This window comes from Episyrphus balteatus, chromosome 2 (assembly GCF_945859705.1).
Source record: "Episyrphus balteatus chromosome 2, idEpiBalt1.1, whole genome shotgun sequence".
Lineage (NCBI taxonomy): Eukaryota > Metazoa > Arthropoda > Insecta > Diptera > Syrphidae > Episyrphus > Episyrphus balteatus.
The window spans coordinates 43363240-43381543 of NC_079135.1; the positions used below are offsets into that span (position 1 = coordinate 43363240).

Sequence of the window (18304 nt, forward strand, 5' to 3'; positions counted from 1 at the left end):
AAATTAGGGTGTTTTTTTGGTATTAAGTCAAAATAAGGTGAACAAATTAATATTTTAAATCAAATAAATTACAGTGTATTTGGGACATAATAAGGTAAGTTTTCACCAAATTTCGAAGAAAAATTTTTGTTTTTGAAAAAGATAAAAATAAAAAACCAAAAACTCTGTTTTTTTAATTTTTCACATAAATTTTGAGGTTATGTGAAAAAATTGTTGATACAAAAGTTGTAGATCTTTTTATTACCTTCAACTTTGCTATACAACTTTTTTCTATAGGATTTTTAGTTTTGCCGGAAATCGAGATATACCATTTTTTACCATTAAAAACTCAACCCACCCACTTCCCAAACTCGGCTCGCCCGTAATTTATTTTTCCTTTAATTTTCATCATATTCACCTCCTTTTCCAATGGGTTTCATTCTACTATGATTTTTTTTGGTTTCAAAAATTATCGACCCTGGTCTATTTGATCGGTACACTTGGTCAATTCTGTTCATTTTGACAATTGGACAGCAAATATTAAAAGTTCTACACAAAACAATCGAACAACAACTTTTTCGTAAAAAAATACTAACTAAACAACATCATCCCATGGCTATTGGGTTTCGTTGTCATTAGAAGTGCTTATGAAGGCTTAATTTTCAAAAGTCTCAAAGAAAATCGTTTAAATATTGGACCTCAAAATATCGATGAAGCCTTAAATGATGGTTATAATTTTATAACTAATTTAGATGCATATGATTTTGTTAATCATGTCCAAGAATTGAAACATAATATAATCTATGTATGTGGATGCTGGGAAAATGAAAGTTCTCGAAATATTTCTAAAAAGCGAAGATAAACTTGCATTGATTTTGGATGATCATTTTGCTATGTTATTTAATACAAAATTAAACTTTGAAGATTATTATGTGTTTCGGGAACCATTATATGTGATGAATACTTGCATTTATTTTTCAAAAACATCATCTTTACAATTTGAATTTCAAAATCGATTGATAAAATTATTTTTGCATATACATCTTGGAAAAATTCTTAAAAAATATATTCTGTTAAAGAGCTATTTAAGAAAACCCAAGGGCAACATGAGATTAAAGCAATACCTTTAAAGCAGTTGGAAGGACTTTTTAATTGGTTTGCTATGCTATGCGGGTTGAGTATTTGTTTATTTGTCCTGGAATTGTTATCGGAGAAATTTTTGAAAATAAAATTTTTATTGATTTATGTGAATACAAAACTAAGTTGTTGATGTTATAAATGTGTTTGATGTGCAAACTAAATAAAGGTTTAAAATTGTTCTATTGTTATATTTAAAAGTGAGTTTTTGATTTTTCTATTATTTTGATTGTTAAAATAAAATAGCAGTTCCTTTTTCCAGAAAAAAAAAAATTGAAAAGTGACGCCCAACTGGGAATTTAATTTTTTTTTTTAAATCAATACCTAATTAAAGATTAAGACTTATGTGATTTCTTTTACTTTAATTTGAAAGTTTCTTATTTAATTTTTCGTATAGATACATATATGAATTAAAACCAATTAAATCAAGTCAGTTATTTTTTATATCCTTGCTTCCACTAATTGTGATGTTTTTTTTTTTTTTCACGGATAATTTATTTCGTCTGGCACTACCCATAGGTTATATTATTATTTAATAATTTTACCTTAAGAGTCTAGATGATTTTAAGGATAACACTTTTTAAATGCGTTCACAATCAATTAAGTAATTGCCCTTTACAATTCAATGTTGATTCAGGAGATATAAATTGTTTGAACGTTTTTTTTTTTAATGAATTTTTGTAATAATAGTTGTTGATTTAGCCCACAAATTATAATTTATGCTTTCATTCTAATTGCAAAATGGAGGATTTTATCAATCTATTTGTTTGCAGGGTGTTTTTTTTGTTTGTAAAAAAAAAAACTACGAATCGAAGAAGGATACATTTTAAGAAGAGAATATTTAGTATTCTTTAAGTTGATGTCCACACAATTTATGTATTTGAATTATTATACATCGAAGACATTACGTCTTTTAAAATTGAAAACCATTTCTAAGCTAATGATGGCAGATCATAGAATATTAAAATGCATTATTTGTAATGGCGCCCGGGTAGGGACGTTTTTTTTTTTTTTATTATTACAATTTATAGATCATTTGTGTTTTGTATTTTTAAAGAACTGTTTTCTATAACACCCTGCTCGAAAAAAATGTGTAACCTACAAATTCTTATGTAACAACGCTGCTCAAGTAATTTCCATTTTCATTGAAACATGGAGGAATCGAAGTTTTGATTTATAAAATGACCAAGTTTTGTTTCTGTTTTAATAGTATATTTTCACAACGAACACATAGATTTTCGTTGTAGTGATTTGTGTTCCAAATTTGTTAACTAAACAGTTCATTTTTAACTTTGGAAGGATATGGATTGGTACCTAATAATTTGCCTACTAGCACAGTTGGATATTTTATTGACCCAAATTTTGTTAAATTCTACGAATCAACCAAGAGAAAATATTTCGAAATGCCTAGAAAACATTTTGCACCAAATTGAAATTGATTTAGAATTGCCTTCTACCCACGACATTGCTATTCGCATAGAAACTAAATCAAAAACTATTCGGGGCATTTTTGAAGATATAGTTAACAATTTAATATCAAAAAGGAGTAATTTTTCAGTTGTTTTGAATAGCAAAGAAATTTCTTCGAATAAATTACAAATGCAGATGTATTTTGTAGATGCATTTGAATCTTTTAAGTAAGTTGAAGAAGTGTTTTCCAACAATTGTGTAATTTTGTATTTTTTTTTTCCCAGATTTCTAATAGATCAGGATTTTTTTGAAGATAATCATCAATATTTTTTGATTACTTTACTAACCAATAATAAAAAATTGATTGTTGAAGAAATATTCAAATATTGCCTAGAACGAATGCTGACAAATGTAAATGTTTTAATTGATTTCAAGGGCATCATTAAAGTCTACACATTTTATCCATTTAATGAGAAAAAATGTCGAGATTCGGGATTAAAAATTCATAACATTTTTAAAAATGGAGAATTTCTATGGCGCAAATCAATATTTCCATCGAAATTTAAAAATCTTTGGCAATGTACTTTGAATATAGTCCTTTGGTTTTTACCTCCTAATATCGATTTCGATAATACTGATGTTGGAAAACCTAAAATTTTTGGAATTGATGGTGATAGTTTAAACATTTTTGCTAAAGCTATGAACTTTTCATTTTCAACCACCTCGAACGAATTAGTGATAGTTTCTAATCACAAAGAAAGTTTTACAAATGTAAGGGTTACAATTTTTTTATATTTTGGTTGTTATGGGATACAGTTATGAACCATTTTTTTTTTTGTTTTTTATAATTATCATATTTGAATTTTGTTTTTATTTATTTTTCCTTTTGTTTTTGTTTTCTAATTTATTTTTTTTATTTTTATTTATTTTTTCCCATTTTTGGGTTTAGTTTTTTTCTTTTCTATTGTTTTTTTTTTTTTAGTTTAGTTTATTTTTTCAAATTTTTTTTTTGCTATATTGTTTTGTTTTGTTCCTTTTTTTTTTATTGTGTTTTATTTTTATTGTTTTTAGTTTCCTTGAAAAGAGATTAAAAAGCTTCTCATATAAAATCTAACAGCACTTTTTTGCCAACTATTTTTCATTCTATTTATTTTTAGTTAGATGATCGCAAGGCTGATTTATTGATGGGTGGTTCGTTTTGTTTAAAGGAAAGATATGAACTGTACTCCTCCACTTTTCCATATATTTCATTGGCTGTGTTAATAGTACTCAAAAGGCGTAAAACTTACACTTACATGGGAAATCTCCTCTATCCTTTTGATAATTACACTTGGTCGATTCTTTTCGGACTGATGATATATCGAAGTATTGAAGAAAAAATTTTTGGAAAAAAATTTACCAAACGTCTCCACATAATTCCATGGCTTTTGAGTTTTATTGTTATTCGAAGTGCTTACGAAGGTTTGATTTTCAAAAGTCTCAAAGAAAAACATTTAAATGATGGACCTCAAACAATCGAAGAAGCTTTGAGTGATGGTTATAAATTTATCACCAATTCAGCGGCATATGCTTTTGTACATCATGTTCCGGATTTGGAAAATAATACAATTTACATAGATTCTGGAAAAATGGAAGTCGTTGAAATATTTGTAAAAAGTGAAGAAAAACTTGCCTTGATTTTGGATGATCATTTTGCTGTGTTATTTAAGAACGCCTCATTTAACTTTGAAGATTATTATGTGTTTCGGGAGCCATTATTTGTGATGTATACTTGCATTTATTTTCCAAAATCATCATCTTTACAATTTGAATTTCAAAATCGATTGATGGAGTTATTTTTGCATGGACATCTTGGTAAAATTCTTAAAAAATATTCTGTCAAAGAGTTATTTAAGAAAGCCCAAGGACAACATGAGATTAAAGCAATACCTTTAAAGCAGTTGAAAGAACTTTTTTATTGGTTTGCTATCTTATGCGGCTTGAGTTTTTGCTTATTTGTTTTGGAACTGTTGTCGAACAAATTTTCGAATATTAAAATTTTTCTTGATTTAATGTATTAAGTTAAGAAGAATACAAATTATGTGTATGAATAAAAACTTCATTATTGGTGTTAAATAAATGTATTTGGTGTGAAAACTAAATAAAACTGTTATTAAATTCTTCCTTATTTCTTGAGCTTTCTTTAACTATAGACGACATAGTCAGTCAATCATCAAGTGAGCTCGTTTTCATTCAACAAAGCATCTCTAATGCAACAAAAGCTTGTATAATTTGTACAATTCTTTGAATAAGTATTTCAATATTTGTTTTCAACAATCGTGATAAAAAAAAAGTTTCAAAATAATTCAAACTTATTCCAAACCTATGCAACCTACAAAATCAGACATCTAACGCCATCGTTTATTTAAAGAATATGACAGTTTTTTAAATGAATTTATACCAAACAAATATTTCAACAATGCTCCCAATAATTCTTGATTAAAATACAAACAAAACAAACAAACAAAACTTAGAAAACAAACAGAGCTAAAGAAAAAAAAAAAAAACTTTCTTCTAAACCGAACTCTTCCACTTAATTAACACAACATGCTTCACACACAAAAAAGATGTGTTAACTATCTCCATTGATTGTGTCTAAATGTGTTTGTCAATTTGTCAACAAGTGTCATCCCATTAACATGAGTTAAATAGATTCCCAGCATTTATACTCTCACTTGAGTCAACGACTATAAAACAACAACCATGACTGAATGACTTGGAAGTAAAAATAAAAAAAAAAGTATTCACATTCTTGGAATAAAAACTACAACTTTCCTCAATACAAAAAGAGTGTCTATCTAAAAATCGGCTTTTTCTCGCACCTTTTATCTTTTTTTTAGCAATCCCCATATACTTACCCAAAGACTTTAACAAACCATATTCAAATAGTAAAAGTCAGGTGCTGTTGCCAAAAGCAAAGCCACAAGCGCACAACAAAAAATTCCCCGATCACTTTTCATTTCGTGATTTATCAATTTCACGTGCCACAATGTCAAAGATTTACCTTAAATCGATAGCACCTCTGATATTATCGATAACAACACATTTCTATATATACAAAACTTGTCTCTTAGAGTGCAGGCAACAAATCCTGAATACCTCTAACTTATATATGAGCTCTGAATAGCGGTAAGTATATCTTTAATCAATTGTATCTTTTAGTTCACAAGTTTGCCACTCATTTCCGAGTTCAATACTCACAGTGCAGTTCAGTGCACAAAAAAAAAAAAAAACAAGTTACATTGTGTTTAGAGCCAAAAGTGCAGTGCATGTTGCATTTGTAATGCGCCATGTAAATCATAACCTAATCACATCTCTAACGAACGCAGAATTAAATTCAAATTTCGTTGCGCAGTGCAATCATATTTATGTCTTTCTTTCTATCTCTAAGCTGTAGCTTTCTGGAGTTGTGAATAAGATGGCGATTTCCTCGACTAACGGCTCCTGTCTCTTGATGGGAAAACCATTAAATTTTACCTACACACGTCGCATCGTCGCAAATGTTGGTATCTATTTACTCCTCCGCTCAACTATATTTATCTTAATCAATGGGAAACAGTTGAGCGTTATACCTACGCGCTGTTAATCAAAATCACAATCAAAATTCGCAACCAACAAAAAAAACTTAGCCGACTTACTAATGTCGTTCGGTTTAAAAAAATAGAGTTAGTTACAAGTATTTGTATTATTTGTGATCTAATGGCGGACATTCCCAACATTATTATCATTGTGGAGTATCCGTGTGTACTACATGTCGCTCCCCCATGTCAGATTTATGTTGTACTCTGTTGCGCGCACCGGCCATCACCGGCTATACACGCCATTGGCAATTATTAACGGTTAAATGCAAAGTTAGACGACTTTTCAAATCAGAGTAGATGCTATCCGCAATGTATGATGCGATGCGACGAAAAACGAATGAAATGGAATGAGTGCGCGCACTCGTCGCGCACACACACACACAGTCTATATGTCTGTGTGTTTGTTTCACTTTTGTTGAACTTCAAAAATTGTGAAGGAAGAAATTCGCTTTCGCGAAAATATACCTTTCGGCTGTTGTGTTGTTCCCGATTGACATTGTATAAATTTAAGCAGACAGTCGAGGTTAAAAGTAACCTTTCAATTGAAATTGAATCAGAAATTGTGTGTGGTAGATCCCAGGTTCACCAGTAGGTAAAAGTTTTTATATGAATTTATAGCTTAAGACATCTTATTTTTCCTTTATCACAGCCTAAAAACCTAATAGGCTAAAGGTTTTAACGACTCTACGAACTAACCTTCACAAGCTAACTTCCACTAGACAAAATCGTTCCTTCACAATTTTTGAATTAAACCAACGTTTTTTCTTGCTTTAACCCTAACAATGTTCAAAGAAGTTAATACCAAGTAGTATAAAAACATAAAATTCTACATTTAAGGCGTAGTTCATATGGAAATAAGTTCCAAACGAACTTTTTTTTAACTAGGTACCTACCACTAATATTACTCTTTTTCAAATAAACCCTAGGGTGGGTCAAAAAAATCGAAATTTTTTTTTTTTAATTGGTACCCCGAAAAATCGATTGCTAGACCCCTCTAGAATATACACACCAAATATGAGCTCTTTATATTAATGGGAAGGTCCTCCGCTTTGCAATTTTCCATTTTTACATCAAGCTTCCACTAAAAAAAAATAATTTTTTTATTAATTGACTTTTTAGCAAATTTATTTTCATATTCTTGTAGGAAATTGAACGCTCTACAAAAGAGGCCTTATACACTTTTTTCGTTTATCTATCCGTTGAATAGATATTTGAGGGCCAAAAATCGAGAAAATCTTTAAAAATTCGTTTTTTGTTCTTAATTTTGTAACAAATTGAAAAATTATAATGATCAAACGCGCAAGACATATTCTTGTTGGAAATTGATTGCTCCACAAAAAAGGTCTTAATAACTTTTTTCATTAATCTAACCATTCTAAAGATATTCGAGGTCAAAGTTAAAAAAAAATATAAAAACATTTTATATTTTTAAAAAATTTCTAATTCACTGAAACTTCATTATTTTCAAATTAGCAAGATATATTTTTGTAGGGGATTAAACGTTCTACAAAAAATTCCTTGGAATGAAATTGGTTGCTTTAACCGTTTAGAAGATATTCGTATCCAAACCAATACTCACTGATTTCAATAGTTTTCTTATAACCCGTATGCATTGCGATTTGGATACGAATATCTTCTAAACGGTTAAAGCAATCAATTTCATTCCAAGGAATTTTTTGTAGAACGTTTAATCCCCTACAAGAATATATCTTGTTAATTTGAAAATAATGAAGTTTCAGTGAATTAGAAATTTTTTAAAAATATAAAATGTTTTTATATTTTTTTTTTAACTTTGACCTCGAATATCTTTAGAATGGTTAGATTAATGAAAAAAGTTATTAAGACCTTTTTTGTGAAGCAATCAATTTCCAACAAGAATATGTCTTGCGCGTTTGATCATTATAATTTTTCAATTTGTTACAAAATTAAGAACAAAAAACGAATTTTTAAAGATTTTCTCGATTTTTGGCCCTCAAATATCTATTCAACGGATAGATAAACGAAAAAAGTGTATAAGGCCTCTTTTGTAGAGCGTTCAATTTCCTACAAGAATATGAAAATAAATTTGCTAAAAAGTCAATTAATAAAAAAATTATTTTTTTTTAGTGGAAGCTTGATGTAAAAATGGAAAATTGCAAAGCGGAGGACCTTCCCATTAATATAAAGAGCTCATATTTGGTGTGTATATTCTAGAGGGGTCTAGCAATCGATTTTTCGGAGTACCAAATCAAAAAAAAAAATTTCGATTTTTTTGACCCACCCTAATAAACCCATATTTTCTCTACACCTAAAACACCCTTTCACATGAAAAAAAAAATATAGATTTCTTTTATTCGTAATTCCTAGGGGGAAAAGAACATATTTAATGAATTTCGTAAGGGTACCTTTTATACCATTGATGAAAAAAAAAAAAAACACCTTTTAATCTAAAATATTTGTATAGACTGTTTGGCTTCTTGGTTTCTGTTATAAGTGAAACATTTTTACCAATTTTCATTCGTGTAACAATTTTTTCCTAGTTTTTGTGGTAATAATTCCGAATTCCGTCATCTGTTAGAAAAAACGCCCTTTCAATCAAGAAAATTTTGTTCACTTTCTATATTCTTAATTCTTATACCAACTAAAACTTTTTCATCAAGTTATAAAAACTAATAAAATTTAAGTCAGCTGTTATGATACCTTTCTCACACATAACTCAACCCATCAAAAAAACACTCTTCACCAAAAATATTTTTAGAAATTTTATGAAGTCCCTGCTTAATCTAAAACCTTCATCCCGAATTTCATCAGTATAGCATCTTTTTCACATGGTTTTCGGTTATATTTTACCTGTTTAGGTAAAAAAACAAGCACCCTTGTTTTAATCGGCAATAACTTTGTTTAGAGCAATCGTATTGACTTTATTTTTAAGTCATTAGATTCAGCATCAAAAAATACCTTAAAAACATGTGTCATGGGATGATATTCAACAGACAATTTTGTTCATTATAATTTTGACCTTCACCCCCTCCCTCTTGTCCGCAAAAAAAACACCCTTCCACCCAACTTTTTTTTATAGACTTTTTTATCCTTGATTCTTATCCCAAAAGCAAACTTTTTGCCAAGTTTCATGAGTGTAACTTTTTTTTTAGTTCCTTGATTTTATCTACTATTTTACCTGTACGATGTAAAAAAAATATACAATTGTAGCTACTTTTTCTTGTGATGCAACTAAAATTAAACTGTAAAATCCTCTTAATAATGTTAATAAATAAACAATATGGCGAATGACTCTTAACAACTTAAAATCATTCCAGGCAGACACCAGAAAATTAAAAGATTGGCAGTTTTTATTAACAACACTCCAGTTCCCTTTGCAAATAAGGCAAAAATATCTCTTCCCATATGAAGCTGGTTGGAAACGGGACTTGGAGGTTTTAGAATATTTTTTTTAGATTCCTACACAAAAAAAATAAAGTTTCGCACTAAAAACTCGGATTAAAATATTGTAGAAAAACCTTAGAGTTATTCTTCTAAAAAGTAATACAAACTTCGCTAAGGTTACTCTATATGAGAAAAGCAAAACATTATACAAGTTTAAGCCCTTATACCTACCGAAGTAAGAAGTTTACTGAAGACTGATTTTTTGAGACACTTCTAAATGACTTTTAAAAACCAGCAAAGGAAGTAATAACTCATGAGATAGTTTCTTTAGAAGAAAGCTTTATAGAGGTCTTATGGAAGCTATCACATGTGAGATTATAATTTTAACAGACCTCTCGTTTTAGTCGGGTATCGCAAGGTATAATGTTAAATGCTTACATGTTATAAAACCATGTCATTAAATTGACTTTTTCTTAATGATTCGGTAGTCTACGGCCGGGCGGCGATTTGATTTTCAGCAATTTTAGGTGATTTAATGCGGTAATTCTGAAATTTCTTATTCTGGAGAATTGTTTTTCCCAGGATCCTCAATTAACGTGGAGATTTTAGGGGTTCTGCTTAGAAAATAAATTTTAGAACATGAAAAATACTAAAAAAAAAAACATTATATTAAAATTAAAATCGTATCTTGTTAGCCGAGTTATTGTCAAAAAAAACAACTTTATTCCTTTTTTCAAAATGGCGGAAAACGCTAATATTAAATTTTGGTCGGAAACTTCAAGTTAAGCTTTTCTAAACACCCCCTACGTCATTTCAAAAATTGAATTTTCCAGGTTCATTTGCTTTTCTAAGCCGTTTTTCCCGACGAAATGACTGGGCTTATACAAGTTTACTGAGCTTACCCAAGTTTACTGAGTATTAGTTTTATTTTAAGGCACGAATTCTGTTCAACCTTAAGTTTCTTTATAATTCTGTTTTAAAGTGGAGCTAATTTGGTGTTATTCCTTAAAATTAAAGAAATGCACCTGTTTGCAAATTTTTATCCCTACTGTTTGATTGTTTTGTGAGTGTACCTGCTTTATAAAATATTCCTTCAAAGAATGTCCGTCATCAGGAAAAAAATTGGAAAATTTTTCCTCCAACGATCAACAACTATAATGCAGACTGTGATGCATCAGGAGTGTGCATACATTCCTCATTCCGCATCTATCTATACAAATGGCTGTATTCCAGTAGAGTGCACTTTGGCTCTGACATGATGGCAATGGCGCAAGGAAAAGGAAAACTGTCAAACGGGCCAACATAAATGAACGGCTGATTGGATGGGCACTTACGTCGTCGACGTCCGTCGGCATTGCCGCGGCAGTCTGTCTGTCTTCCATTTTAGTTTTGTTTTTTGATTGTGATTGTTTGCCGTTAACTTTGGTTCCGTTTGTTCTTTTGTTGTTGCCAACATGCGATCCATGTTTGTGTGTGTGTGGCAAAGTTGATGATGTGTGTTTTAGTTTCCGTCCGTTAGGAGAGGAAAAAGTTACAGTCATTGTATGTGTTTGTGTGTGTTTGATGATTTTTCCTTGATTCGCCTTTATTGAATTTATTGATCGCTTTTGGGAACAAGGTCAAGGAACAACTCAACAACAACGGCAACCGACCGACGATGTTGATGTGAGATGATGTGACAACAAAAACATACCAACTTCACTCACTTGCTATTATGTGTTTAACTTTTTGTATTAGTACAAGAGTATAAGTATGTGTTTTTAAGTTTTTTTTAGTCATTGCCATGAAAAAATATATCTTGTGTCTGCCTGCTGTGGGCCTCTAGTGGTTTTGAGATTTCAAGTAAGTGATATGCGTTGTTGTTTTCAAATGTTTTGAAGTTTATTTTTTATTTGTATTAATTTTTTACTGCAAAAGAATTGATTGGGAATGAATAATGGTGGCGGAGGTTTTTGTTTTCTTTAAATGGTTATTAGAAATTGAGGTTGTCATTGGAGGCTTTTTTGTTTTTAGTTTTTTTTTTTTTACTTTGTATGTGAGGGAGAGATGTTTTATGTGGGTAAAGTGGAACAGTTCTTGAGCATGAAATTGGATATTAATTGTCAAGGTGGATATAAAACATGTTGTGTACCAAATACTGAATTGATTGGTTCTTTTTTTTGTTGTTGTTTCTTTGATTGATTTTATTGATTTCTAGAAAAGGAATTGAGAGAAAAAAACTTGCCACGGTAAGAAAGAAGTTTTCATTTTTTGACGTGAAATTTTGTAGAATCCAAGAAAGGAACTGAAATTTATTTTAGAGAAAGTAAATTGTACTATCTTTGAGAGACATTTAGTGATTGAAAGCATAATGAAGGAACCTAGTAACTTAATGCTTTTTTAGGGGTTCTTAAACGCAGTATTTTCTTTTAAGGATAACTTCGTCCTTTGAGAATGTCACTAAAGTATGTCTCACGTGAAAGTACATCTAATCAAAGCCTTTCGAATTTATCCTAAATTTCAAGAAATTACTCCAAAAAGAAGAACGTTAAATAAAATTTCCATTTTCCAGCTGTTTTTTTTTTTACCAAACACAAAAAAACCAAACTAAAAAAATTGACCGAAATGTTTAACCAATTTCAATAAACAAGTTAAAGTATCAGCACATAATAGCGCCATTTAATGCGTCTAAACATGTCAGACTTGTCGTTATCTAATTTGCAAATGAAAAAAGATCTAAATTTATTTTGTGTGTGCTGATTTCAGCACAATTGAACTGGAACTGAACTAAATGACCAGACGGTCATTTAATAAAAAAAAAAGCAAACACACAATCACCTGTCGACAAAAAAAAAATGTCTACAACTTCAACCACCAAAGTAAAACATTTAACCGAATAATGAACTCGGCGACATGTGTGCTTGAAAATTCCTCGTTTATATTTTTTTTTTCTATTTCACTCTCTTTTAGTTTTATGGTTTGTATTTCATTTGAATAACTTATAAATGTTTATATGGACATAGGGGGCGTGCAAACTTGCTTCAAATTTTGTTTTACTTAAATAACTTGCAAAAGCTTCCACTTTTTCAACACTATTGATCAGATCTCAATTTCCGTGATGTGAATCCTGGTAAGTTTGTCTTCGACGTCTCTTTAAAGTCTTTTAACTTCAAGTCTTCTATAGTTGCTCAGGTGACCCTGTTTGCTAGGAAAACTAGTCGGCTAGAGTTGTTTATACATTTATTTGGCTAATAAAGCTTATTCCCGATAGATGGCGCTACATTTTGACTTTTAAATAAAGGTGATTAAGTATCCATTTTTTTCAGCCGGTTGTTGTTAGAAAATCACAATAAGACAGTGGAATGATTTTACACTTCGATTATTTCAATTTTGACTAGCAGAACCGTTCTCGCGTTGCTTCGAATGTTATTGAAACATTTTTTAAGTACATGCTTTCACAAACAAACAGATATCATCTCATCATTTAGATTAACGCAGTTGCCCTTTCGAATCGATGAACTTTAAAATTAGGTTCTTTTAAATTTTTTTTTTTTTTGAATCCATAACTTGCCTTAATGTATGATAAAATTTCTATCTAATCAGCCTTTTTTTGCAAGAAAACAAAAAAATTAGCATTTTGAATGCGTTTGTTTTATGTCTAGGCATGTTTTAGTATTTTTGTTTTTTTTTGTGTTATATTTTCCATTAAACACACTATAAGGACATATTTCCGTGTTACTATGTTCGTGTTTATTGGCAATAAACAAAAAAAATAAAAAAAAAAAAGTCATCTAAAACGTGAAAGCTATAAATAAAACTAAATTTTCAATTTTTTTCGTTTTGAACATTACATAAAGTCCCTTAGAATTTTCTTTAGCCGTTAGAAATAGTGTTGAAACAAATAGAAATTGAAAATATCGTGTGATCAAAATGTCAAGGAAAATAATACTGTTTGGAATTCAAGACTGATGACTATTTTATATAGAGTAAAACAATAAAACAGCATGACACACAACTTTATATGATGAAAGAAAAGATGTTGTGCTGGCAGAATTAATAATTAATTGCACTGTTGTGTTCGCTTACTGCCAATATTAGTGATTCAGTTATAATAATTGAAGGTGAATACAAATTGCTTCAATAAATTAATTGATGCTTATTATTTTACTTAACAACATCAAGTATTAGATGTTCGAAGATAGGTATAGAGTATTATAAAAATGGAAACTAGTTAATTTGAAGTTAACTTATTAAACAGATCAAGATAAATTTTAGTTATTAAACAAGTTACTTTGAAAAATTGAGATTGCATTTAGCAACGAATTTTAACTGACCAGCAAACAATTTCATTTTTTTGTTGACATATTTTTTTCGTTCGAACAAAAATCACGTTTCTGTCAAAATATAGCATAAATTAAATGAACGGCACATTTTTTTGACATTTGTATTAGATTGTTGACTTGATTTATTGCATGTTTGTTATCAATAAATACAAACAGTACTTGACTACCTTGACATACTGTTTCCGTATGCAGTACAAAATATTTTTTTTCTATTGTAAGATTCAATATAATTTAGTCACGATTTTTAAGAACAAATGAATAAATTTACAACATTTTGTCTGGCTATATACGAGTATTACTAGCAATCTGTGTGAATTTTGCATGCGTACAATAACAAACTGTATACAACTTCGAAATTCTCTACGTTTTTCCAAAATTAGAAATTGAAGATTTTATTAACCGCACCTAAAATATTACTGTTAACGAAAATTTTTTATTTCTCGTGGACGATTCCAACTTTTTTGAATGTATTATTTATTATATATATGAAGAGGTCACTACAAAATTCCTATAATTGTGTTATTTATTATAACAATATATTTCTTCAACAACACTGTTTTGACTTTGCTCATTAAAAAAGTGATTAAAAGACATTTAGAGCTGCAACCCTTACAACAAAAAAAAAAAAAAACAGTTCTATAAATAAATCTTTAACTGTTCAGATTAATTTCAGGTATCTAAAGCCTCAGTTCAATCTTATCGCCGATAGTTATAAAATAGCGGTACATTTTCTAAAAAACCTATTATAAAGGGTCATATTTTGATAGTTTTCTAAATTGATCTAAAAAAAAAAAGAAAAAATAATACCTAATCATTTTATCAAAAAAAATGTTCCCACTATCTAAAGAGAAAAACAAAAAATAAAATAAAAATTTAGCTATTTCACTATTTGAATTAAAATGTTTTGTACAAAAATCTCTTTGTTTTGTCATATACGATTATTTTTAACTGAGATAAAGCCTATCGAAAATCGCTAAAAAATCACGATTTTTTTTTTGTGTTCCAACAAAAAAAGTTTCGGTTTTTGACGAATTAAAAAAAATAATTATTAGACTGGGCCAAAAAAATAAAATATTTTTTTTTTTGAAAGTTACTTCGAAAGTTACTTAAAAAATTAAAAAATCAATTTTCAATTTCAAAATTTTCTAATTCACTGAAAATTCAATATTTTCAAATTAGCAAGATGTTTTCTTGTAGGGACTTAAACGTTCTATAAAAAGTTCCTTGGCAGCAAATTAATTGCTTTAACCGTTTAGAAGATAATCGTATTCAAATCGCAATGCATACTTGTCATAAGAAAACTATTGAAATCAGTGGGCATTGGTTTTGATACGAATATCTTCTTAACGGTTAAAGCAATTAATTTGCTGCCAAGGAACTTTTTATAGAACGTTTAAGTCCCTACAAGAAAACATCTTGCTAATTTGAAAATATTGAATTTTCAGTGAATTAGAAAATTTTGAAATTGAAAATTGATTTTTTAATTTTTTCGCGATTTAAATCGTGAATAACTTCTTCAGAACTCAATTTAGGGAAAATTACTATGAGACCTTTTTTGAAGAGAATTAAATTTCCTATAAGAATCTGTCGTGGTTTTATTTTTCTATTCACTTATTTGCTCATCACAAAATTCCAAAGTGAAACAGCCAAATTGAAAAAACACTTCGATTTAAAAAGCTTAATTACTCGAATACGGCTCGTCTGACGAAAATTTTCAATTAGATCTTTTTTGTAGGAAATTTAATTTTATATAAGAAAAAATGAGCAGAATTTTTTTTTACTTTGATCGTCTAGCAGTTCTGTTGTAAAACATCATATCATGCATAAAAATAAAAAACACCGATGATAGACCTCTTAAAATTTTATTTAACGGCTCAAATTTTCACCAAATTTTTTTTTCATCATCCTGAACAAGATTTTCGAAGTAACTTTCAAAAAAAAAAATATTTTATTTTTTTGGCCCAGTCTAATAATTATATTTTTAAGACAATAGTTTTTCGAATGTCAAGGAATTATCAAATTTTGTATAAACTTCTTCTTTGCGTTTTAATTTCTTTCTTTTTTTAATTAATGTCTTAGAAAATATGTTGAGGTTAAAACTTTTAACAAATATATTTTCAGTGACATTTACGGTTTATAAGTAATACCCAATAAACTGTAATGTAATAAAATATATAAGTTGAAGGAAGAAAAAGTGTCGTAAGTTTTTTTTTTGTAGAAAATCAAGTTTTGTTTATAATACTGTTCAATCGTTTACCGATTGAAATTAAATCGAAATTTTCGAATTGTCCTTGAATAACTTAGGGAATTTTGGTTACTTATTTCGTATACAGATGCAGTGTACCTTTGGAACATTCTAGTACCTATATTTTGCTTCAGAGATTGGTCGCATACAAATTTGTTTCGTTTGACATTAGATACATACAAATTAAATAGTACAATATTTTTTTTTTGAAAAATTACAGCTTTTATAACATTATTCCATCAAAAACCGATTGATTTCCTGAAGCATATAATTTTTTTAACTTCCATACCAGCTTTAATTTTCGAAAAATCTATTAACCAATAAACTACACTCCTGCTCAAAATTAACGGACACTTTTTTCTTCTTTAGTCATACCCCTACATCTTATTTAAAATGGCTTTTAAATTATTTGTTGTATTTTTTTGTGTTTGGTTGTTATTAAGCAAGTCAGAAAAATGCTAAACTGCAACAGTATTATCAACCAAAAAAAAGATGAACCAAATTTAGCAATTTAAGGTCTGAAAACTGATATTAAAATAATTTTTGTTTTTTAAGAAAAAAAATTTTTAAAAATGGAAGCACCTGACAGTTCTTTCCAATAATTTTATTCAATACTTGGCATTGTCTCCTCTAGCGCTTATGACAACTTGGAGTCATCTATTCATTCCACGAATTAACATTTGAAGGTTTTATTGTAACTTTTCTTTCACTCCAATTTTCTGTGGATCAAGAATGCTTGGAGGTGGATTTCGGCCGCAAATGCACTTTTTTCAACATTTCCTAGACATGTTCTATTGAATTCAAATCCGAATATCTGTGAGGTCAATTCAAGGGTGGCATATTTTAATCTTGAAGATATTTTCAAACCACTCTAGCATGAATTATCGTGCATCAGACTGAACTGTGGACCAAATCTATTGGTGATTGGAACCGCATGGTGTTCGAGGATATCAGTCAAGTATTTTTGGGTACTTAAAGTAGGTCTAGGAGAGCTCACTAACTCCGTAGGTGTTGTAAAGCAGAGTTTACTTCATGAAAATGTATGACTCATCTCTAAAAGGTTAGCGGGTTGACAGATAGACTTCAGCATATCTCTCCAAATCTTCCCCACAAACATTTTACTCCATACCTTCAATTTAAGATCACTCCTGTCTTATTTGAGAAAATAACCACGATACTGTGAGACAAAGTAATAGTAGGAATTTTCTGTAAAATAAATATGATGTGCGTTAAATTTGAGCAGGAGTGTATTTCAAACAAAATAAAAACTTCCTGCATTCAATTGCTCTTACTTATAAAATAAATTAAAACAAATTACATCCTGTGAAGTATCTATAATGTGAAAGTAAAACGTATACCAGCGAGAATTCGATTTATCTTCACAATAGTGAAATATTTTTATAAATAATAGCCCCAACTTGGATATCTCTTGGATAAGGAAAGTAAATAAAGGCCAAAACGAACTACCTACTAAAAAAAAACCCCAAAGAGAATTTATGATTATTTTAATAAATTCAAGTCCCATTTTTGTCCCATTCCTTGTGGCACAATATACTATTAAACTTTACAAGCAAAATAGCCACTAACCCAAACAAACACTCAATCTCCTTAAAGTGAATGGATTAAGGTGTCATTCGAGTATCTATTTGCAGCACGGATCTGTGTTACGCTCTAATCCCAATATAAATTTTATATAAAAAAAATAACTAAACCAAAAAAACAAAAAAAAAACTTGCGAATTAGATTTGCTCTCCAATTCATATCAATGTGTCAACTAATACACTGCAGGCGACAAATCGTGATTATATGCACACTCTGGCATCCAACTGCACACAAGATGCACCATACTCTTGTACCACAGTCAACCAGAGTACCGAGTTGAGCGGTCCAATTCAAAGATATACTTTTCCTATAAAATAAAAAACTGAATGAATAATACAACTCATATTGCAGGTAGTTTCGAATCGAGAGAGTATAATAGAAGTGGCATCTTAAAGTATATCCACCGCAGGCAATTCGGGTGCAAGTGTTATTTTTCTTGGACCGTCTAACAGTGTCAATCTGTTATCAAAGACAAGTTTAACGGCCGTGGTCGGCCGTTGGCCAACATCCGGGCTTTGACATATAAAATTCGAAAATGAAAAGAATTACACAGTTAAAAATATTTGAATTCGATTTTAAAGAACAATGGGTAATAATCGATAAGTGATCAAATATATAATTTGTCA

General features: G+C 29.5%; 2 protein-coding genes across 2 annotated transcripts in view; both read left to right on the forward strand.

Annotated features, from left to right (window-relative positions):
- Positions 1-18304, forward strand: part of LOC129908795 (klarsicht protein) — a 443345-nt gene that overhangs the window by 115186 nt on the left and 309855 nt on the right. The window lies entirely within an intron of this gene.
- On the forward strand, positions 3538-4884 carry LOC129908800 (uncharacterized). Its single transcript, XM_055985565.1, has one exon. The coding sequence runs from the start codon at positions 3711-3713 to the stop codon at positions 4584-4586; it is 876 nt and encodes a 291-aa protein (XP_055841540.1). The 5' UTR covers positions 3538-3710; the 3' UTR covers positions 4587-4884.

What these genes read in the sequence shown, in the direction of transcription:
- LOC129908800 (XM_055985565.1), top strand. Translation starts at nt 3,711, where the DNA reads ATGGGTGGTTCGTTTTGTTTAAAGGAAAGATATGAACTGTACTCCTCC.